The sequence below is a fragment of the Sus scrofa genome, chromosome 6 (assembly GCF_054392235.1).
Source record: "Sus scrofa isolate SSC_HxYL_T2T_F1_AM1 chromosome 6, Sscrofa_HxYL_maternal_Yorkshire_Landrace_v2.0, whole genome shotgun sequence".
NCBI classification, from domain to species: domain Eukaryota; kingdom Metazoa; phylum Chordata; class Mammalia; order Artiodactyla; family Suidae; genus Sus; species Sus scrofa.
In genome coordinates, this window is record NC_139388.1 from 169,554,487 (window position 1) to 169,578,417 (window position 23,931).

General features: G+C 50.0%; 2 protein-coding genes across 5 annotated transcripts in view; one reads left to right on the top strand and one right to left on the bottom strand.

The window, feature by feature from the left end:
* Nucleotides 1-21,970, top strand: LRRC41 (leucine rich repeat containing 41). 3 transcript variants are annotated; one of them, XM_084965180.1, is made up of 11 exons: nt 273-412; nt 2,504-2,627; nt 4,697-4,783; nt 5,866-5,936; nt 13,587-14,727; nt 19,088-19,348; nt 19,869-20,033; nt 20,117-20,215; nt 20,739-20,861; nt 21,073-21,148; nt 21,265-21,970. In XM_084965180.1, exons 4-11 carry the CDS (start codon nt 5,910-5,912, stop codon nt 21,482-21,484), a joined length of 2,112 nt encoding a protein of 703 aa, XP_084821306.1. In that variant the 5' UTR covers nt 273-412; nt 2,504-2,627; nt 4,697-4,783; nt 5,866-5,909; the 3' UTR covers nt 21,485-21,970. The 3 variants fall into 3 exon arrangements, with proteins under 3 accessions (XP_003128072.3, XP_084821306.1, XP_084821305.1); XM_003128024.6 differs by lacking the exons at nt 273-412; nt 2,504-2,627 and adding an exon at nt 1-220; XM_084965179.1 differs by lacking the exon at nt 2,504-2,627 and having other exon boundaries at nt 273-392.
* Nucleotides 21,888-23,931, bottom strand: part of RAD54L (RAD54 like) — a 27,529-nt gene continuing 25,485 nt past the window's right edge. Inside the window, 2 exon segments of one of the 2 annotated variants that reach the window (NM_001123183.1) lie at nt 21,888-22,297; nt 22,395-22,558. In NM_001123183.1, the coding sequence (NP_001116655.1) occupies nt 22,087-22,297; nt 22,395-22,558 (375 nt within the window). In that variant the 3' untranslated portion in view covers nt 21,888-22,086. 2 annotated transcript variants of the gene reach the window in all.

A 23,931-nucleotide genomic window follows, 5' to 3' on the forward strand; every position in this document is an offset into this window, starting at 1 on the left:
GGGCTCGCGCACCTCCCCAAGATGGCGGCGCCCGAGGCCTGGCGCGCCCGGAGTTGCTGGTTCTGTGAGGTAGCGGCGGCAACGACCATGGAGGCCACGTCCCGGGAGGCGGCGCCAGCGAAGAGCTCGGCCTCGGGCCCCAGCGCTCCCCCCGCCCTGTTCGAGCTGTGCGGGCGGGCGGTGAGCGCCCATATGGGGGTTCTGGAGAGTGGGGTGTGGGGTAAGTCGCGGGGTGAAGGGCTACCTCTGGCAAGGAGCGGAGGCGGCCCCGCAACCGGGGGGCGCGGGGGGCGAGGCCGGGAGGCCTGGGGCAAGGCCCAGCCCCGGGCACTGGAAGGCATATCGTGGGGTCGGAGCGTGAATTCCGTGACTGACAGGGCTGAGGCAGTAAGGTCGGAGACCAAACCAGCAGGTGGACCCGCACCGCGGCCTGGCTGGGGGGCGCGGGTGGCGAGGCCAGGAGGCCCGGTCTGGGACGAAGCAGGCAGGGCCCGGGCTGCGGAGGCGGGACTGCCGGCCCGGGCTGTGGGCACCGAAGTGACACTCGGGCTGGGCCGGGCTGCAGAGTCTCGGATGTTGAACGGACGGGCAGCGGGAGACCTGCTGCTGGGGGGCGGGGGCCGAGGCGGGGAGGCCCGGCCCAAGGCCGGGAGGCCAGGCCCGGGGCCACCTCAGCTGACCGACGGCGCGGGGCCGCGGGTGTCCGCAGGGCAGACTGCGGGCTTCGAGGCGCCGGAGGCCAAGCCGCTGGGCGAGGGCGGCCAGTGGGCTGCAGAGTGCGGGGATGAGGCAGCGGGAGAGGCCGAAAGACGCGGGGCGCCGAGGCCTGTCCGACGGCCCGGGGCCGGAGGGAGCGATCTGTGGCCCGGGCCTCGGTGCCAAACGGACTGAGCGGCAGACTGACGGGCAGGGCACGGAGCGCCGGAGCCGCTCGGATTGGCCGCGGCGGCCCGGGGATCCCGACCTGGAAGGGGGCGCGGCGCCGCTAGGAGGCCCGGGTCCGAGTGGACTGAAAGGAGGCCCCGGGCCCGAGAGCGGCCGGCCCGGCCTCGGTGGAGAGCGCGCGGGCTGAGCAGCAGAGGCGGGCGGGCTGGGGCCCCGGGATGAGGGCCGGGGAGCCTGCGAGGACCCGCGGCCGGGCGGGCCGCGGCACGGAGGAGGGAGGCCTGCAGCCGGACGGGCCGGAGGAGGCCCGGCCGTGCGGGGGGTACCGCCCGCCGCAGCCTGGCAGCTGAGGAAGAGGACGCGGGTCGGCGACCTGGGCACGGGGAGCGAGTGAAAGAGAGGAAAGTGAGGGCCCTGGGGGGAGGCCTGGCGCGCGGGGCGGGGTGGGGGAGCCCACGGAGGCCGCGGGCCTGACACTGCGGGTGGGAGGGGCTGGGGCCCCGAGGCCAGGGCCGAAGTTGCCCAGGACACGGCAGGCCGGGCCGCGGGCCGGGGAAGAGGGAGCGGAGGGAGCGGTGACAGGAGAGGAGGCCCCGGGCCTTGAGGGGGAGGGGGGGAAGAAGAGAGAAGAGAAGGGTCTTTTCAGGAGGAAGCCCCCCCCCCCCCCCCCGCCCCGTGAGTGAGGTCAGCAGTGGGGACCTGAAGTCCCGGGATGGAGGGGTTGGGTAATACTGGGAGGAGGCTGATGTGGAGAAAAGGCTGGGGGGTTTAGGGGGTTGGGCCTCCAGGAATAAGCCCCAAAGTTGTCTAGGGGTTGGGGAGGCACAGCGATGTAGGAAGGCCCTTGGTGAGGTGGGGGTCAGGCAAGGCTTTGGAAGAGGCCCAAGTGTCTGGTCTGGTGGGGGAAGACCGTCTGAAGTCCTGGGGTGGGGGGAGCCCTCCCTGTATCAAAAGCTAAGAAGAGTAGAGTCAGACTGGCCTGTAGGGAGTGAGAAAATTCTCAGTGGCTCTGGCCAGGAGACTCAGAAAATCCTGGGGAATGTGGAAGACTGCACAGTGGATCTGGCTGTGTCAGCCTGGAGCTTCTAGGACACTAAAATTGGCTAGGAGGGAAGAGGACTGGGGGTGGTGGGCCAGGTTGGGAACGGGAAGCATTAAAGGTGCCGGCTGGAAAGAATAGGGAAGAGCCTGGCTTAAAGTGAATGGAGAAAGGAAGAGAGGAGTTTGTGGATAATAGGGGATCAGCATCCCTGTGTCTGTCGAGGGGCTGGCTAAACAGAAGGGAGCTTATTGGAGGGAAGCGGAGGAAGAGCTCCTGTGGCCATAGGTTAGACCCTTCGGAAGGGTCATGTAAGAAGCCTGCTAAGCGGTGCTGTTTTGGAGGAAGGTCTGTGTGGGCTAACAGCCAGGAACGCCTTCCTGGAAGTATCGGACTAGCATTTCTTTGTATAGGGAGAGAGAAGGGGAAGGTGAGTAGAGGCAGCAGGAAAAGATATAAAGAGGGATAGAACAGGTATGTTATACCTTGAATGCCAGGATGTGGAACTTGAACTTTATCTTGAATGCAGTAGAGAGACTGCATTAATTAAGAGCACTGGGAATTAATGCTTTTCTTTAGCAGGTACACTGAATACCTATCACGAACAAAGAATTGTACTGAGGTCTTGGCTATCAATTCATTTATTCCACAAGTAAAGATAAAAGGAGATCCTGGAAAATAAGTTTTCAAAGAGTTGCCTTAGGTATGGTATACTCCAAAATCTTGGAGTTTCCATCATGGCTCAGTGGAAACGAATCTGACTAGTATCCATGAGGACACAGGATCCATCCCTGGCCTCACTCAGTGGGTTAAGGATCCGGAGTTGCTGTGAACTACAGTGTAGGTTGCAGGCGCGGCTATGGTGTAGGCCAACAGCTGCAGCTCCGATTAGACCCGTAGCCTGGGAACCTCCATATGCTGCAGGTGCAACCCTAAAAAGACAACAACAACAACAAAATCTCAAGACTTGTTCTTGGCAGGATAGAGATGCTGTTGACTTAATAAGAATAATAATAGCTAACATTTAGTGAGATTATGGCCAGTCATGGTCTACAAAAGATTGCAAGCGTGATCTTTAGTTTTTCATAACAATCTTATGAGGTAGTTGTTATCTCCATTTTAAAATTGAGGCTTGGAGTTCCTGTCTTGGCTCAGTCGTTAACGAATCCGACTAGGAACCAGGAGGTTGCTGGTTTGATCCCTAGCCTCGCTCAGTGGGTTAAGGATCCAGCGTTGCTATGAGCTGTGGTGTAGGTCACAGACGCGGCTCAGATCCCGTATTGCTGTGGCTCTGGCATAGGCTGGGAGCTACAGCTCTAATTGGACCCCTAGCCTGGGGACACCCATATGCTGTGGGCGCGGCCCTAGAAAAAGACAAAAAATAAAAAAATAATAAATAATAAAAATAAAACTGAGGCTCAAAAACATTACTTTGTCCATGAATTCATAATTAAGTGGCACAATCAGAATTTCACTCAGTTTTGTCCAACTCTAGAGACTAAACCATTTAGCCACAATATTGTAGTGCCTTTCAGATAGATCTAGGGAAGTCAGCAAGGGCAAGTTTTGTTTTAAAGATATATTGAATTTAGGAGTTCCCGTTGTGGCACAGCAGAAACGAATCCAACTAGGAACCATGAGGTTGTGGGTTCGATCCCCGGGCTCGCTCAGTGGGTTAGGGATCTGGCGTTGCCACGAGCTGTGGTGTAGTTTGAAGACACGGCTCAGATCCTGCATTGCTGAGGCTGTGGTGTAGGCTGGCAGCTGTAGCTTCAATTAGACCCCTAGCCTGGGAACCTCCATATGCCGCTGGTTTGGCCCTAAAAAAAAAAAAAAGAAAAAGATGTATTGAATTTAGGGAGTTCCCATTGTGGCTCAGTGGTAATGAAACCAGCTAGTATCCATGAGGATGCAGGTTCAATTCCTAGCCTCACTCAGTTGGTTAAGGATCTTGTGTTGCCATGACCTGCGGTGTAGGTCGAAGACACTATTTGGATCCCATGTTGCGGCATAGACCAGCAGCTGCAGCTCTGATTCAACCCCTAGACTGGGAACTTCCATATGCTGCGAGTGTGGCCCTAAAAACAAGGGGAAAAAAGATATATTGAATAGAGAGCCTAATTATTTCTACTCTTCATAGGAAAGTACTAGTTCAGGGTATAGTAGGAGCCCAAAGGATGAAAGTGGCCACTGGAAGAGGGGGAAGGGAATTCAGGAAAGACTTAATAAAGGGCATGTGATACATGAAAGATGAGTAGTTGGTATGCTAAAAGTGGCAAGGACATTCCTCCTGGTGGAGAGAATGGAATGACGAAGGCACAGGGGCAGAAAACAGGGAGTCAGGTAAAATGAAAAAAGTCACTTAGTAAGGCTGAAGTGTAGGAGGCAAAGCAGAGACCTGGAGAAATTAACAGGGCCCAGATTTTAAAGGCCTTTTTAAAATCCTTTTTAAAAGTCCTATATTCCATAGGACTTTTTGAACGCAGAATGATTCATTATACTTGGGCAGAAGTGAACTACCAACTCCTAAATGAGCCTGTCAGCTTGCTCTGTGGAACTATCTTACCCTCAAAGATATGCATGCCCCTGAAATTCCAGCTGCGAACTAAATGGCTGAAGATAAGTAGACCAGAGTTTGAATTAGACTTAGGTTAGCTTTTACAGGTTCTACTTGCCAAATGAGAAGTCTCTTTCTGTTTTCCTTTCCAGTAGGAAAAATAATGCTTGTAACCCTGGGAGAAAAAAAGTAAATTTTGTGTTTGGTTTTTGTAGCCCTCCCAGGCCCAATACTTCAAAGCATCTTACCTCTGCTCAATATATATTACTTGGAGAGGATTGAGGAAACTGCCCTCAAGAAAGGTGAGTGTTTTTCTGTCTTTCTCTCAGTGATTGTAAGCAAGGCACCATGATGTTCTTCAGGTAAATATCACACCTGATACCTGCATAGAACTTCATGCTTTTCAAGAAGTACCTTCACACCTAGTTCCTTATCTGATTCCTCAGTGTCCTGTGAAACACAGAACAAACATGTGATCCCTGTTATACTAATAAAGGTGAAACCACCGGCACAGCACAATTAATAGCAAAGCCAGATAGACACCAGTTTTTTTTTGTTTGTTTGTTTGTGGGTTTTTTTTGATAAGCAAGAAATAGATTTACTAAGATAAGATGCTTTGGGGAGTTCCTGTCATGGCTCAGTGGTTAACAAATCCAACTAGGAACCATGAGGTTGCGGGTTCAATCCCTGGCCTTGCTCAGTGGGTTAAGGATCTGGCGTTGCTATGAGCTGTGGTGTAGGCTGCAGACTCGGCTCGGATCCCGTGTTGCTGTGGCTCTGGCGTAGGCCGGCAGCTACAGCTCTGATTCACCCTTAGCCTGGGAACCGCCATATGCCGCTGGTGCAGCCCTAGAAAAGGCAAAAAGACAAAAAAAAAAAAAATATATATATATATATATATATATATATATGCATCCTATAGAGGATGCTTGTGAGAGGTACAGGTGGGCAGACACGAAGGCTCTGCCAGAACACAGTTTTTTGAATCTTAGCTTTTCTATTTTACCCAGCTGCCTCCCAAGCCCCTCATTGGACACCTCTGTTAATATCTAACATTTATCTAACTAACCTGCATGTTCCAAACACTGTCATAGGCACTTTACTTGGAGAAACTCATTTAGTATTTTCAACAACTTTGTGAAATAGCTATTATTAACTACATTTTATAGATAAAGAAACTGAGATGCAAAAAAATTAAGCAATTTGCTCAAGTCGCACAGATAGAATATGGTTTGCAGATATTTAACCCAAGCAGTCTGTCTTTCGAGCCGGTGCGCTTTACCACTCTGCCATATTGTTTCTAAAAAAGGACATTAAAAGGCCGATGTGCTTCACTCATGGTGACCAAGGAGCAGCCAAATAAATGTGGTCTTTCTCTCTACAGGCCTCTCTACTCAGGCCATTTGGCGCCGACTATGGGATGAGCTGATGAAGACAAGGCCTTCCAGTCTGGAAGTAAGTTAAGGCACCAGCTTGAACTCTGGCCTGACTCTGCACAGTGAAAGCAGGAACAGCACACAGACATAAGCAGTGTATTGGTAAAGTGCAGGGGCAGGGATGGAATGAATTTGGGAAGAGAGTTCTGATGGCTTGTTCTTTTCCATTTGACATTGATCACTGATGTGCTTACTCACCATATTTGCAGGTGATGCAAAACAGGGAAAGGTAGTGATCACAGTGGATGGCAGAACCTGATTCAGGTCTTGGCAGGGCTGGAGCAGTGGTCAGACCTAACAAGACGAAGTTTGATAGAATAAATCACCTCTTCACTTGAGTCTAAAAAATTCCAACTGCACTCTCAGGGTAATGGGGGGAGGGGTCTCGCCTAGCAGCAGCTTGTATAGAGAAAATTTCAGGGGGTTTCAGTTGACACCGTGCTGGAGCCACTCATGTGATGACTCTGTCCTGAGCCATGTGAGCTAATGTAACTGAACTGTAGACTGAAGGACAAGGGAAATGGTAGATCTGCCTGGCTCTGCAGTGGTCAGGCTGTGCCTGGAGTTCGGAGAAAGAAGTCAAACCTCATCATGTGAGTCACTTTTGGAAGACTGGAGTTGTTTTTCCTGAAAAGGAGAAGACTTGGGGAACATGAACTGTCTTGAAATATGTGAAAGAAGGATTAATAGACTTGTCCTGGGTGGCAGCTAAAGAAGGATACATTTTTGCTAAACTAAATGTGGAATGTTTAAACTCTGAACTTATTGGCGATAAAACAAGTTTAACTCCAGAGGTAATAAGCTTCCCATCACTGTTTAATATTTAATGGATTCTGGATAGCTACCTCACACAAGGGTATGGTAGAAGAAATTTAGCATTGTTAGAGGTGGCGGACAAGATATCTTTCAGGGCTCCTTTTAGCCCTGAGATTCTGTTATTCATGGGTTCAGATATAACTCACTTTAGCTCTCATTGAAGCAGAATTCCTTTTGCTGCTCCAAAATTAGGTGACAGGACAGATTGAGTTCAAGAAACATTTGCTAAAACTTACTACATACCATGTCTTATGTGATATGCTAGAAGTACAGACACAGTCCCTGATTTTTTTTTTTTTTTTTTTTTTTTTTTTTTTTTTTTTTTGCACAGTCCCCAATCATGAGGAACTACCAGTTTAGTGAGGAAATGTGCAAACAAATACATCATGTATGGGAGGGCAAATGGTATGATCGAGTAGAGTGAGGAGATGGAGGGAGAAGGGAGCAAAAAAGTCTCTCCTAGGAGTTCCCGTCATGGCGCAGCAGAAATGCATCCGACTAGGAACCATGAGGTTGCGGGTTCGATCCCTGGCCTTGCTCAGTGGGTTAAGGATCTGGCGTTGATGTGAGCTGTGGTGTAGGTTGCAGACACGGCTCGGATCTGGTGTTGCTGTGGCTGTGGTGTAGGCCAGCGGCTACAGCTCTGATTAGACCCCTAGCCTGGGAACCTCCATATGCCATGGGTGTGGCCCAAAAAAGACAAAAGACAAAAAAAGAAAAAAAAGAAAGTCTCTCCTAGGAAGAAGTATTTGAACTGGGCTTTATATGGTGAATGAGGCCAAATGATAAGAAAACAAGCCCTTATCAGGAACTGGAGATTTAATTTTAGAGGGTACACTAGATTTAGTAACATCCGACTGTATATACTTCAGCTTCTCTACTTCTAGACCTAAATGCAACTTCTAGAGTTTCATGTAATAACATTGAGTGAGGCCCAACAAAATTCTCAGGCATTGTGTATAGAAATTAGGCCTTATGAGGAAGAGAAGGGAACTCAAGAATATTAGAAAACAGCAACAGCTTCCTGCAACCTTCAAAAAAAACACGAGACTTAGTCTTTTACAGTGTCTCCCGAGTAGTGTGGTTGACTAGCAGGTGATGGAGATTATAATCTCTCTCTTTGAGAAAGCTTTTTTCAACATTATCTCAAGCTTGCTGGAGTGGAATATCTACTTGTTATCTGTTTCCTTGTCTCAGAGTATTTCAGAACATTTAGGAAGCCCCAGGCTTATGGCCTAATAGTAGCCTACACAGAAGTCCTGACTTGGAGCATATCCATTCCAGGGGGTGTCTTCTTCCACGTTCCACTTTTGCAAAACAGTAACTCTCACTTGATTCATAATTCAAGCAGTTACTGGTGACTACTCAGTTCTAGGCACTACGCTAATTTCTAGGTATACAGTGATGAGCAAGATAGACAGAGCCCCCTTATAAAGCAATAGTAATTCAAACCGTGTAGTATGAAGAGATCTATGAAATAAAACAGATATTCTGGAGACAAAGCAATGGGGAAATAAAGGATTATTCAATAAATGATTCTCTAGTAACTGGCTAACCATTTGGAAAAAATAAACTTAGAACCTCACTTCACAATATACTCAATTTCTGTATAGGTTAAAGATTACACTGTAAAAAGTAAAAATACAAAGCAATTTAAAAAAAGAATAAAGGGTGGAGCATGCTAATCACTAAAGTGTGCAGAACCAAAAAACAAAATATAGACACATTTCACCATATAAAATGCCAACACTATAAACACAATTTAAAAGGTACATAAACTAGAAAAGAATGTTCGCAACTATATTTGCAAAATAAAAGGATACAGGAGTTCCCGTTGTGGCTCAGTGGAAACGAATCTGACTAGCATCCATGTGGACACAGGTTCAATCCCTGGCCTCAATCAGTGGGTTAAGGATCTGGTGTTGCCATGAGCTATGGTGTAGGTTGCAGATGCGGCTTGGATCTGGCATTGCTGTGGCTGTGACGTAGGCCAGCGGCTACAGCTCTGATTTGACTAGCCTGGGAACCTCCATGTGCCACGGGTGCAGCCCTAAAAAGACAAATAAATAAGTAAATAAATAAAAGGATACAGAGAATAAGACACAGGTGAATATCCTAGTAGAATAAAATGAGTAAAGATTTGGACAAATCACAAAATATGCAAAAACCTTCAATAATGTAAAAAACGTTGGAGATCCCATTGTGGCTCAGGGGTAACAAATCTGACTAGTATCCATGAGGAAATGGGTTCAATCCCTGCCCTCACTCAGTGGGCTGAGGATCCGGCGTTGCTGTGAGCTGTGGTGTAGGTTGCAGGTGCTTTTCGGATCCTGCATTGCCAGCAACTGCATCTCCAATTTGACCCCTAGCCTGGGAATTTCCGTATGCCATGGGTGTGGCCCTAAAAAGACAAAAGTAAAAAATGTTCAATCTCATTAATAATAAATGAGAAAGTAAAATTATACCTCTTAAATTAGTGAAGCCTTGTTTCAATTTGGTTTTGTTTTAGAAGATAATTCCAGGGTGGGTAGAACTTGCGTTTTCACATGCTTTTGGTGGAAGCAGAAATGTTACAGCTTTCTTGGTGGGCAATCTGGTAAGCATTGCCAATAGTCTTTAAGATACTCAAATTCTTCAACTAGAACTTTTAAGAAGTATATCTTATAGTATATAAAAATTGAGAGGGAGGAGTTCTCATTGTGGCTCAGCAGTAATGAACCTGACTAGTATTCATGAGGATGTGGGTATGATCCCTGGCCCCATTCGGTGGGTTAAAGATCTGGCATTGCACTGAGCTGCAGTGTAGGTTGCAGACTCAGCTCGGATCTGGCATTGCTGTGGCTGTGGCATAGGCTGGCAGCTGCAGCTCTGATTCAGCCCCTAGTCTGGGAACTTCCACATGCCTTGGGTATGGCCCTAAAAAACAAGCAAACAAAAACCCAGACAGAATTCTCTTTATAGTTTAGCAAGCTAAGGATCCAGCGTTGTCACTGCAGTGGCTTTGGTCGCTACTGTGGCACCGGTTCAATCCCTGACCCAGGAACTTCCATATCCTGCTGGCACTGCCAAAAAAAAAAAAAAAAAAAATTGAGATACTTACAAAGATTTATTTCCAGATGTTCATTATAGCAAATTTTAATATAAAAAGCCAGAAACAATTTTAAGTATTTAATAATATGGAAATTATTAAATATAGTACATCCATATTTTCAAAATATTAATAAAGTCATTCTAAAAGTATTTATGTGGTGGTAAAAATGTTTAATCACATTGTGGTATAATGTTAAAAAAAAAAAAATCCCAGCATTTGAAACTGTTTAGAATTGTCTCAGTGTTAGCAAAACAAGTTATCTATAACTTGTCACATATATACTTCCTTATATTTCCACAAATAATATTTCTGTTATCAGAAGAACAGTGGATGATACAGTTTATGAGCATTTGCAGACAGTATAAGAAAATCTTTAGCTCTCCCTGGTGGTACATATACTTCTTCCTTCCCGACCAGTGTCTGAGCTGCCAGCGCACTGTGGATGGGCCAGGGATTGATGGTGTTGGTAAGCAAATGTCATTTCACCTCTTTGGTGGTACCTCATTTCCCCTACTCTCACCCAGAAGAAAGTATTTAAATCTCTGCCTCGTCTGAGCTGTCGTATGCAAGATATCTCAGGTGTTGCTCCGTTTTGAAGTTTCAGCATAGAATCTTCTGCAAGGAGGTGATGGACTAAAATGCAGTGAATTGCTGTCTGCTCATGCATTAATTCATGAGAGAGGCCACTGAGATGTCAGCTAACTTTAGATGCTCATTTAATTTTCACAACTCGGTCAACTATAATAAGATTTAGAAAAAACCTCTGATATAGATATAGGTATATTCCTCACTTTACAGAGAGGAAAAGTGACTGCCTAAGGTTACATACAGTTCATGGGGGGGCAACACACACCTGGGATTCAAGTTGAGGCAGCCTGGCTGTGGAGTGCATGCTCTCACTATGTCAAGCTGCGCTCGCTGTGGCTATCACATGTCTGGGGTCTTCAAATTTGTCCCAAATTTTAAACTGGAACAAATATTTGAAATTTGCTCCAATTTCACATATTCTCCCCTGTTGTCTTCATACACCAATAAAATATCTGAAAAAGCCCAGTATTTAGTTATCTATAGCACATATGCCACATGCCTTACGGTCAGAAAAGGTGGAGCCATCTTGTCTCATCGTCACATCTTTGTCTAAATTTTAGGCCCAGATCTCTTAGTAACCATCTCTTTCTCTGGTGAAGTTGAAGCCTGCAAGTATTTTTCAAGGCTTTGAGTGTGGCCCAGCAAATGTGTAAAAAAAAAGTGTAGCTCGAGGCAGGATTTGAAGGATTCAGGAAAACCCTCTTTGCTTCCACTTAAGGCAAGTAGAGATTTGGTTCCAGGCATTTTTTCCTGCTCCCCTCTTGCCCCAACACTGCTTCTGGAGAGCCCCTTCTCTCTTATTGATGCCACGCAGTCAGCTCAAATGAAGCCTTTCCTAGTTTTTACCACGGCAGGCACAGTCTTAGGGAATGGCTCAGGAAGGGGAATGATGCTTGCCCGAGAATAATAGAGGCCAGGTTCTGCTAAGGACCTCAGGTAAACAGGGTCAGTCTGGTACGAGGGAATGCATGGAGGCAGGGCAAATACCAAACGAAGTGTCTTATTTTTGGCCTTGGGGAACCTCAGGCCCCACTGCCTTTGCTTCAAGCCCAAGAAGCACCCTGCTTAACAGGCTCCGCCTCCATCAAGTCCATTTCACACTTCCTGTCTGAGGTAATTCTCATCAACAGCAGCAGAGGTGGCATTTCGTATTTTATAGTTTACAAGTGCTTTAAATTTGTGTTTGTCTCATTTGATCATAAACCTGTGAAATAGGTGGTATTATCTACATTTCACAGATGACGAAGTTCAAGGAGGCAGAGTGTAGTGGCAGAGCGGGCACTTTTATCAAAGTCATTGGACTTTCTAAGCACATTAGGAGAGAAGGGGGGCTTAGAGAAACATTTGTCTGTGTGTCCTTTTGAGGTAGGTAGCAGTAGTTGCTAATCTCTGATATACATCAGAATAAAAAAAAAAAAAGATGCATAGACCTTACCTCAGATGTAACATAACAGAATCAACAAGTCTGGGTACCTGGCATATGAATTTTGGGAAAAAGCTGCGCAGTAGTCCTCTTGTGGTACAGCAGACTGAGGATCCAGTGTTGTCACTGCAGCAGCTCAGGTTGGATCCGTGGCCCAGGAACTTTTGTATACCATGGGCACTGCCAAAACCAAAACCAACCAAACAAAAAACTCCACAGTAAATTCTGGTGTGAACCAAAGGCTAAAAATCCCGTGTTCAGTTTTTTTCTTCTTGGCCACATCTGCAGCATGTTCCCAGGCCAGGGGTCGAACCTGTGCCACATCAGCAACCTGAGCTGCTCCAGCAACAGCGCTGGATCCCTAACCTGCTTAGCCACAAGAGAACTCCCAAAGTTCTAAATTTATCAGAGTGGAGTTCCTCTTTGACTCTGATTTTAAGGGCGTGGCATTGTCACTGCGATGGTTCTAGTTACAGCTCTGGCACGTGTTTGATCCCTGGCCCGGGAACTGCGTGTCATAGGTGCGCCTCCCCCCAAAAAAATACCAAGACTTGGTCCCTCCTCTCCAGGAATTTCTGATCTGGTTGGGATAAGATGTGAAGATGTGTACCCAGGCAGAGACGCAACATCACGAGACAAATGTACCGATGTGTGAGACTTGAGTAGTCCCAACAGGAGAGCTTTAGGGAGGGGTAGAGTGGGGGTGGAAGGGTGGGGGCAGACCAAGACAATGAGACTAACGGCCTCAGAGAGCACTTTCAGGAAGTCTACTTGGCTTGGCAATGGGGAGCATTTCTGGCAGATGCAGGAAAGGACACAGAAGAGAGGTTTGGGTCAGTGAGGTGGCCAGTTTGGCCAGAGCAAAGCATTCATGAACAAGATGTGGGAGATACAGCTTCTCAGGCAGGCAGAGGCCCTGCCAGGCTGGGGAACTTCCAAAGTGCTGTAGCCCTGATCCCCCAGGCAGTTGGGTAACACGAGGGGTTTTAAAGAACAATTAACATAAAGATGAATCCAGGAGTTCACTTTGTGGCTCAGCAGGTTAAAAACCCAACAGTGCCTGTGAGGATTCAGGTTCAATCTCTGGCCTCCACTCTGTGGGTTAAGGATCCAGCGCTGCCAGAAGCTATGGCGTAGCCTGCAGATGTGGCTCAGATCTGGCGTTGCTGTGGCTGTGGTGTAGGCCAGCAGCTGCAGTTCTGACTCAACCCCTACCTAGCCAGGAACTTCCACATGCAGCAGGTGCGGCCATTTAAAAAGCAAAAAAACACAGAGATGAATCTCGTGGACTCATGCAAGTTTGGGAAGGGAACAGAGAGCAATAAGCTAATGAAGTTGCCAGCTGGGAGGTGATACGTGTCTGAACAAAGACGGAAGTGTTAAGAATGGAAAGTAAGGACCAGGTTCTAGAAACAAATATGCAAGAATTTATAGGATTGCTTCACTTGAGAGGCACTGTCGCAAAATACTCTGGAACCAGATTTTCTGGGCTAAAATCTTAATCCTGTCACTTCGCCGTGTAACTACAAACAGTCACCACCTTTGTGCCTTGGCCTTCTTACCTATAAAATGGATCCAGTAGTAATACATACCCCAAAGATGTGAGGATTGCATGAATTTGCATAAATTATTTAGAATGTTACCTGGCTTAGTATAAAGCTAGCTCCCAGAAGGAAGGCAACTAAGTTGCTAACAGTTCTGTGGGTAGCACTCTTAGCATCACAGCTGTCTGGAATGTTCTCTGCTTTCAGAGTGTGACCTGTTGGCGAGCCAAGTTTATGGAGGCCTTTTTTTCCCATGTTCTACGTGGGACCATTGATGTGTCTTCCGACAGGCGTCTTTGTGACCAGCGCTTCTCGCCTCTCCTGCATAGCTCCCGCCACGTCCGGCAGCTCACCATCTGCAACATGCTGCAGGGGGCAACTGAGCTGGTGGCAGAGCCCAACCGCAGGGTTCTGGAGACCCTGGCCAGCTCCCTGCACACCCTCAAGTTCCGACACCTGCTCTTTTCTGATGTGGCTGCTCAGCAGTCACTTCGGCAGCTGTTACACCAGCTTATTCACCATGGGGCCGTCAGCCAGGTGTCGCTGTACTCCTGGCCTGTGCCTGAGTCAGCCCTTTTCATTCTCATCCTCACCATGAGTGCTGGCTTCTGGCAGCCAGGCCCCGGGGGCCCCCCCTGCCGCCTCTGTGGAGAGGCCTCCCGAGGCCGGGCCCCATCCCGAGATGAAGGGTCTCTCTTGCTGGGCTCACGCCGGCCTCGCCGGGATGCTGCTGAGCGATGTGCTGCAGCGCTGATGGCCTCGCGGCGGAAGAGCGAAGCCAAGCAGTCGGCCAGAGCCACACCCGCCACTCGTGTAACACGCCGGAGCACACAGGAGAGCCTGACAACAGGCGGGACAGACCCTAAGAGGGAGCTGCTCCCTCCAGCCACCTCCCATGAGGCTCCTGGCCCCAAACGCCCACCCTCTGCTCCAGCCACCACCTCCTTTGCCTCTGCCTCTTCCTCCACATCATCTAAACGGGCTCCAGCTAGCTCAGCCCCACAGCCTAAGCCTCTGAAGCGCTTTAAGCGAGCTGCAGGGAAGAAGGGTGCTCGCACCCGTCAGGGGGCTGCCGTAGAGTCTGAAGACCTGTATGACTTTGTTTTCATTGTGGCGGGTGAGAAGGAGGATGGGGAAGAGATGGAGATCGGGGAAGTGGCCTGTGGCGCTCTGGGTGGATCCGAGCCCGGCTGCCTGGGGCTCCCAGCGCTGGAGGCAGCCCAGAGGTTCCGCAGCATCTCCACCTTGGAGCTCTTCACGGTTCCCCTCTCCACAGAGGCGGCTCTGACGCTGTGCCACCTGCTAAGCTCCTGGGTGTCTCTGGAGAGCCTCACACTTTCCTATAATGGTGAGTGCCCTGGAGGGGCAGGGGTTTGGTCTCCCAGCAGCACCACCTGTGCCCAGTCCTGTGGAGGGGGGTGGGTGGGGGGTATGATCAGGAAGCCAGAGATGTGGCCCTGCCTGCCCCACAGGGAGGCAGAAGGCACACACACGAAATAGTGGCCGACTGTCAGTGCTCGGCAAAGTGAACACCAGGTCTACAGGCTTGACCTAGCTGGAAGCAGGAGTTCCTGAGGGGCAGTGAGACTCTGAGGAACGAGGCTGTTTGAGGTACAGTAGGCAAACCGAGGCAGGGCTGAGGTTGGCTCTCACCAGTCTTATCGAAGCAGCTGTACAAAAAGGCGTGGGACTTTTTTAAAAAATCAAACCAGCAACCTGCAAAGTCGTCCTCACTTCTTTCCCACCTGGTGGTACCTGGCTAGCCTAACTTCAGTTCTGGCTAAATCCAGTAATCTGGAGTTCCCATTGTGGCTCAGTGGAAACAAACCTGCCCTGTATCTGTGGCACCCGGCTTCAATCCCTGGCCTCGCTCAGTGGGTTAAGGATCTGGCATTGCCATGAGCTGCGTTTTAGGTTATAGACACGGCTCAGATCCCATGTTGCTGTGGCTGGGATGCAGGCCAGCAGCTATAGCTCTGATTCAGTCCCTAGCAGGGAACTTCCATACGCCACAGGTGCGGCCCCCCAAAAAAAGAAAAAAAAAAATCAGTAATCTGGAGTTCCCGTCGTGGCACAGTGGTTAACGAATCCGACTAGGAACCATGAGGTTGCGGGTTCGGTCCCTGTGCTTGCTCAGTGGGTTAACGATCTGGTGTTGCCGAGAGCTGTGGTGTAGGTTGCAGACACGGCTCGGATCCCTCGTTGCTGTGGCTCTGGCGTAGGCCAGTGGCTACAGCTCTGATTCAACCCCTAGCCTGGGAACCTCCATATGCCGTGGGAGCGGCCCAAGAAATAGCAAAAAGACCAAAAAAAAAAAAAAAAAAATCAGTAATCTGCCTAGGTTGCTGAACACAAGTCACATACCTGCAGACTGGTGCTACTTTATACAGTCAGTCATCAACCTCATGTGAACCTTGTTTGCAACATCACCTCCAATCCTTACTCTATTTCCAAACCCTTCCCCCTTCTTTCTCACCTCCCTCTTCACAGGGAAAAGAGAGGCCATCACACACGAACTCCTTCAGCTTGTTAACCAACCTATAAACTCCTACATCTGCACTCTTCCTCCCCTCCCAGAAATGGCTGTCTCATCTAAGGCTAACTCTTCTACCTGTGCTCTAACCCACACCCTCTCACCTCCTTAGGGGAGTTGATTTTTCTTGTCTTTTTTGGCTGCCTTGTGAAATATGATGTTCACAGGTCAGGGATCAGATCTGAGGTGCAGTTGTGACCTACACCTCAGCAACACCAGATCCTTAACCCACTGTGCCAGGCCAGGAATCAAACCCGTGTTCCAGTGCTCCCAAGACACCACCAACACCGTTGTGCCCGTCGGGAACTCCAGAAAAGCTCATTTTCAAATGTCTCAGTAATAAGAACTTTTATATAATGTCTATTGTCTGGCATATTTTAAGTATTATTAACTCATTTAAACCTTCAGCAACTCTGAGGTCAGGTGATTGCTCAGGGTGGGTCAGTAAATTGTCGAGCTAGAATTGAAACCTAGGCAACCTGGCTCCAGAATTCATGCTTTTAAACCACTGGGTAATGCTACCTCTTCTCTCACTCAGGAATCCACCCAAAACTACCACTGCCACCTTCCTCTATCCCATGCTAACCGCTGTGCTCATCTCTCCAGCTCTTCACAGTCCACCTTAAGAGTCACTTGTGGAATTCCCGTCGTGGCACAGCGGTTAACGAATCCAACTAGGAACCATGAGGTTGCGGGTTCGATCCCTGGCCTTGCTCAGTGGGTTAACGATCCGGCGTTGCCGTGAGCTGTGGTGTAGGTTGCAGACGCGGCTCGGATCCCACGTTGCTGTGGCTCTGGCGTAGGCCGGTGGCTATGGCTCCAATTCGACCCCTAGCCTGGGAACCTCCATATGCCGCAGGGGCGGCCCAAGAAATAGCAAAAAGACAAAAAAAAGTCACTTGTGCTCTGCTCTCACAGCCCCTCTGCTGCACTGAGGGCATAGGGCTGAATGTCATCCTTGTTGCTAAGTCCAACATACCTTTCAGTCCTCAGTTCTCGGCAGCATCTGCTGCTAAGTATTATTTTCTTCTTGAAATAGTCTCATTTCTACCACCTCAAAATATTCGGATTATTTTTCTTCTCCCTTCCTGGACATTAATGTTCAGAGTTCTCCGAGCTTTCCCACTTTATGCATGCTTCCTGGATGACTGTTCGTTCTCGGTTTTATTTTTTGTCTTCTTAGGGCCACACCCGCGGCATGTAGACGTTCCCAGGGTAGGGGTCAGATTGGAGCTACCAGCTGCCAGCCACAGCCACAGCCACAGCAGATCCAAGCTGTGTCTGCGACCTACACCACAGCTCACGGCAACGCTGGATCCTCAGCCCACAGAACAAGACCAAGGATCAAACCTGCATCTTCATGGATGCCAGTCAGATTCCTTCCCGTTGAGCCACGATGGGAACTCCCATTCTCTTGGTTTTAAAGGCAACTTTGCTGAAGACATTCCCATTTTGACATTAGCCTAGCTCTTTCTTCTATACTCCAGACCTATTTGTCCATCTGATTAGTACACAGCACAGGATTCATACACCTCCTTCATCTGAATGCATCTTCCTTCTAAACTGACCTTCCTCTGTTCTCAGCTGATATCACAGATGACTCAATTGCCCAAGAGGAACCTAGATTCTCTTACTCCACATGTTTGGTTACCAGGTAGTATCTTTACAATCCTTCAAATTCACTTCTCTATCTCCACATCCTTAGTTCAGAATACACTACTTCTCACCTAAACCCATCATTTTAGCAGTTCCTCCTGACTCCATACATTCATCTAAAAATTCTTCAATGGCTTATTGTCACCATACTTTTTTTTTAATGGCCGCACCTGTGGCAATATGGAAGTTCTTGAGGTAGGGGCTGAATTGGAGCTGAAGTTGCAGGCCTACGCCACGGCCCACGGCCACAGCCACACTGGATCCCAGCCGCATCTGTGACCTATGCTGCAGCTTGTGGTGACACTGGATCCTTAACCCACTGAGACCAGTGGTTAAACCCACATCCTCACAGACTATGTCAGGTTCTTAACTTGCCGAGCCACAAAGAACTCCACTGTCACCACACTTAGTTTTACTTATAGGGTCATTCTTGTTCTCAGCCATTTACTTCCATAATTGAATCTTTTTTTGTTTTTTGGTCTTTTTGCCTTTTTCTAGGGCCACTTCCTGCGGCATATGGAGGTTCCCAGGCTAGGGGTCAAATCAGAGCTGTAGTCACTGGCCTACGCCAGAGCCACAGCAACGCGGGATCCGAGCCGTGTCTGCAACCTACACCACAGCTCACAGCAATGCCGGATCCTTAACCCACTGAGCAAGGTCAGGTACCGAACCCGCAACCTCATGGTTCCTAGTTGGATTCGTTGACCACTGAGCCACGACGGGAACTCCCCATAGTTGAATCTTAAAACACTTCCCTCCCTCACACTTTACACGGCAGTATCGAGCATTTTTCAGTTCTTGGAGCCCACCACCCTTTCTCCCTCAGGTCTTGATACATATATTTAGTCTGCTAGTCACCTTTCTTCCTCCTTTTAGCCTGTCTCTTTAAGTCCTGTAGGACACAGCTGGAGTTGTTACTGGTACAGGCTGGACTGAGTCTTAAGTACCCATCCCTTGTACTTCCACAGTTGTCTACGCCCAGGTCCCATCACATGTTTTGTTAACAGCCTACACAGGCAGGAACAAGATCCGCTGCTCATGACCATCTAGCAGAAGCCGTATTTACCAAGTGCCGGGTACATCAGCAGGCGCTTGTTCAGTCCAGGGAGAGAAATGTGTGGATTTCAAGGAATCAATTTGGTTCGTGGCGTTCATCCGCTGTCCTAACCTCTCAGGATCCTACGCCCTTTTCTGCCCCACTCCCATCCAGTGACTCTTTTGAAAGTTTTCCTTCCTGGGTCACTGTCCTGCTCACTAGTTTCAGCCAGCAGCCACATGCTTCCCACCACATCCCATCTTCTGCTTTTGTGACTCTGTTCTGACTGATGTTTGCGGGCATGGCCCTGGAGACATCAGTAAGCAGCTACCTGAGGAAGAAGCAAGACAATGAATAGTTGAGATGGATTTAAAATAATCTGATTCAAAGCTCAGATTGGGTAGTTATCAATATTTGAAGTTGTCTCTAAATGTTCTTCCTGCTAAAACTCCCACAACTGACCTAATCTCTTTCCTGCCACAGGCCTGGGCTCTAATATCTTCCGCCTGCTGGACAGCCTGCGGGCTCTGTCAGGCCAGGCTGGATGCCGTCTCCGGGCCCTACATCTCAGTGATCTGTTCTCACCACTGCCCATTCTGGAGCTGACACGTGCCATTGTGCGAGCCCTGCCCCTGCTACGGGTCCTCTCCATTCGTGTTGACCACCCCAGCCAGAGGGACAACCCTGCTGTGCCGGGGAATGCAGGGCCCCCTAGCCACATAGTTGGGGATGAGGAGATACCAGGTGAGGCACTGTGTGTGTGTGTGTGTGTCTGTCTGTCTCCATACACATGTACAGGTCCACCTGTGCAAGGAAGAGAAAGGTTCTTTACTCCAGGCCTGTTACCACTCATTCCTGGCTTATCCAGAATCTGTTCCCTCTTCAGAGCCTGCTGTTCTTAGAGATAACCATAGGTTAGACTGGTCCCAGACCAACACAAGCCCAGCAGGAAGTGACCATGGCAAATCAGTCTCCAGAACAGAGCTCACCACTGGCCTAGCTTAGGTCCCTGTGCCATACCTTACCTCCTGTCCCATCATTCTGCATGCGCTGTTGTACGTGAGTCTGAGTCGTCTCGTCTTCTGAGATTCAAAGCCGTTAAGGGCAAGGACTAAATCTCACGTGAGCACAACGCCTAACATGTAGGCGCTCAAGGACAAGCAGTTGAATAAATGATTTTTCAGTAAACCCTTTAAGGACAGGACCTGCAATGGGAATGAAGTAGATACGGCCAGCCAGCATCTTCTCTCCCTACCATATCCAGAAAACTGCCTGGAACAATTGGAGATGGGATTTCCACGGGGAGCCCAGCCAGCCCCACTGCTCTGCTCTGTACTAAAGGCCTCAGGTTCTCTGCAGCAGCTGTCCCTGGACAGCGCCACCTTTGCCTCTCCCCAGGACTTTGGGCTTGTGTTACAGACACTCAAAGGTAGGACTCAGCGAGTGGTAAAGGGGGGAGGAGAGGACCCTGCATTGTCCTTCGGGAAGCTAAGGTCCACCCCCCCCCCCCAGAGTACAACCTCACCCTGAAGAGGCTGAGCTTCCATGACATGAACCTGGCTGACTGTCAGAGCGAGGTGCTCTTCTTGCTCCAGAATTTGACTCTTCAAGGTAAGTTCTTCCTCCAGAACCTGGGCGCTTGTGGGGCCTCAGTGCAGCTCTACCCGTCTGAGTAAGCAAGCCGCTGTCCTTTTCCTGGCCTTATGTCCTCGACTGTAAAGTGGTTCTAGAACCTGCATCACCATCCTTCCAAGCGGCCCCCAGCTCAACTCTTCCAACACTAAACACGGGGCGTTGCTCACTCGGAGAGCGCCTTACCTTCCAGTGGCTGACACATGGCGGAGGAAAGGGGGAGGTGTGCTGTCAGGTCCCTCACAGACTTCTGTCTGGTGCCCATCCCTGCGTGAAGGCAGTGAAGGGGGACCTGTCCACGCAGAGAGCCGCCTCTGTGGGCTCAAGCTCTGGTTTGAATCCTGATTCAGCTGCACCCTTGCTTAGGATTTTGGACACATTCTTTTCTTTCAGAGACGCTATAAAAACGTCCACACCCCTTGCTAAGATCGCCCCTCTCGGGTTAGGAGACAGCGCCAGTCCTCACGCTGCCGTCAGAACTCACTCCACTTTCTCTCGACAGAGATTACCTTCTCCTTCTGCCGCCTGTTCGAGAAGCGCCCAGCCCAGTTTCTGCCTGAGATGGTTGCTGCTATGAAGGGCAACTCCACACTGAAGGGCCTCCGGCTGCCAGGGAACCGCCTGGGTGGGGGCAGGGCCCTGAGAAGGGAGGGGGGACGCGGTCCTTTGACCCGGAAACTCAGGGATGCACAGACCTCTCCACTAGGAAGCTGGGAGCTGGGATATAGTTGTGCCGGGGCTTCAGGAGGCTGGGCTCTTCCTCAGCCGGAACTGGGTCGGGATATCTCGCTCCCTGTGCTTGGGCAGAGGTGATGAGCGCTCCCCCTTCTCCCCAGGAAACGCTGGCCTGCTGGCCCTGGCAGATGTTTTCTCAGAAGACTCATCCTCCTCCCTGTGTCAGCTGGATATCAGGTACACACGGTGGGGGCGGTGGTACACATGGGGGTGGGAATAACGCAAGGCGCCGCAGCGACAGAGGTCACGGATCAGCTGCTTCCTGGGGGTCTAATCCATCTCACCCCTACCAGTTCCAACTGCATCAAGCCAGACGGGCTTCTGGAGTTCGCCAAGAGGCTAGAGCGCTGGGGCCGTGGAGCCTTTGGTCACCTGCGTCTCTTCCAGAACTGGCTGGACCAGGATGCAGTCACAGCCAGGGAAGCCATCCGACGGCTCCGGGCCACCTGCCATGTGGTTAGCGACTCGTGGGACTCATCCCAAGCCTTTGCAGATTATGTCAGCACCATGTGATGGGCCCACGCCTCCAAGGCCCAGGCTCAGTACCATCAGCTTGCAGGGGCTGAGGCATGGGCTGCCCAGAACTCCCAAACACCAATTCTGTCTCTCTCTTTCTGCCACCTGTTTTTCTCTTTTTTCCTTCTTCCCTCGCGCTGAGGTCCTGGAGGGTTTGATGATGGAACCCAGCAAAGAAAGGCATTCCCACAACTGGGTTTAGAGCCTTTGGGCCCGTCCCCAGTACCCTGGGAGCCTTGGGCCGGGAGGTTACAGTGGTCATCTGTTGCTGAGGACAGCCCCCCCCGGACCCGGGATTCCTGCTCTCCCTCCTCAAGCAGGCAGCCAGGCTTTAGAGGCGTGCACAAGTGCCCACGACCCGGCCTCTCCTCTGCTGGGCTCACCATGCCGTCCCCAGGCCTCAGTCCTCTCACACCTTTATTCCTTCCTTTTCTTTTTTAACCAAAAGGTTTTCTTATAAAAATAAATTTTGGGCAAACATCATGCAGCCCTTCTGGATGATTTTTCTCTCAGAGAACAAAATTCAGCCGTGCCCCATGGGACAGGGACCCCCTCTCCCCTCTCCTTCCTCCAACAGCCACACCCAGAGCAGCTGGTTATTAGCGGAGGCCCCGCTGCTCCTCGTGGGAACGCTGGTGAAAGACGAAGGTGATGGCAGTGGAGGCAGCGTGCCAGGCAGCCTGGAGTACCTCATCCGCGAGCCCCCGCTTATCAGTGCTGTGGTTCCACTGAGCCAGGTCTGAGGTGCAGTCAGAACCGTCGGGGGGTGGCCACACCTGCTGGTTGTTGACACAGCGACGGCAGCGCAACCTGCAGACAGAGGACAGAGCTGTGGCTTCCTGTAGGTCCCCTCTCCAGGCTGTGGAGGGTGGTCCGAGATGATGGCCAGCAGGGGCACGCCACCCACCTGTCATGTGTGTCACTGAGGCTGGCCTCATCCAGGGTAAAGAGCTCCTTCAGTTCGCCTAGAGAGAAGTGCCGCTCCACATCCTGCTCCTCGTCCACCACGCAGCTGCTCAGTGCCTTCTTGTGGCTCTGACGCTGAAAGATCTTCTCCTCAATGGTTCCTGCCTGGGGGGACGGGGGCAGGGAAAGCCGGGGGCTGAAACTGTAGCTGCCCAAGAGACGGGCGATGGATGAAAAGGAAGAGTCCTGCAGCAACACCTCAGCCAAGCTCACCTGCCCAGTCTTTTTTTTTTTTTGCTTTTTTAAAGGCCACACCCGAGGCATATGGAAATCCCAGGCTAAGGGTCAAATCAGAGCTGTAGCTGCCAGCCTGCGCCACAGCAACGTGGGATCCAAGCCACATCTGTGACTTACACTAGGCTAATGGCCACGCCAGATCACTGACCCACCGGGCAAGGCCAGGGATCAAACCCGCGTCCTCACGGATATAGTAGGACTCATGTCTGCTGCGCCGTAATGGGAACTCCTCCCAGTCTATCTTTGGAAGTATGACTTGTATATGTCTGCCCACCCAGCGTATTTTCTGTATTGATGGAGGGGGTCAGGGCTTGGCTACACTTCAGGGCGAGCTGACGTTTGAAGCAGCTTGACAGAAGTCTCACTACTCAAGGAAACGTCATCTGGGTGCCTTATGCCAGGCCTCGTGCTAACACTAGAATACACAGGAGAACCAAACATGATCCCTGTTCTTCAACTCAGGCTAGCAGGAGAGACAGACAAATAAAATAATGGCACAATGACAGAAATCTGTATAGGAGACCCAAGGGCCCACAAGAGGGCCAGCAGAGTGGACCAGTGCTGAGAAGCTGAATCTTGGAAAACGAAGAGAGGGCGTTCTCATGGCTCAGGGGGTTAAGGATCCAGAGTTGTCACTGCCGCAGCTCGGATTGCTGCTATGGCACGGTTTTGATCCCTGGCCTGGGAACTTCTGCATGCTGTGGTGCAGCAATAACAATAACAATAATAATAATAAAGAATTAATAGGAGCTCCTGCTGTGGCACAATGGGACCTGTGGCATCTTGGGAGTGCTGGAAGGCAGATTCAGTCCCTGGCCCGGCACAATGGGTTCAAGATCCAGCATTGCTGCAGCTACAGTTCAAGTCTCGACTGCTGCTTGGATCTGATCCATGGCCCAGGAGCTTCAGAGACCTTGGGGCAGCCACAGATGAAATAAATTAATTAAATAAATAGATGGTTTATAAGAGAAGAGAGAAGGCTTTCTGGGAATAGGCACAAAAATCAATAAGCCTGGCCTACTGGAGGACTGTTCCGAGTTCAGCCTCTCTAGAGGAGGGTAGGAGTATAGTTAAGCCCCAAGAAAGTCCCATACTGGAGAAACCTGGATTCCGGGCTAAAGAGCTTGGGCTTCTCCTGGAAGTAAAAACCAAAATCCGAATTTTTAGAAAGCTCATTCTGGAAGTAGCTGTGAAGAATGGGTTATGATAAGACCAAAGATAAGGAATTAGAGGAGTTCCCA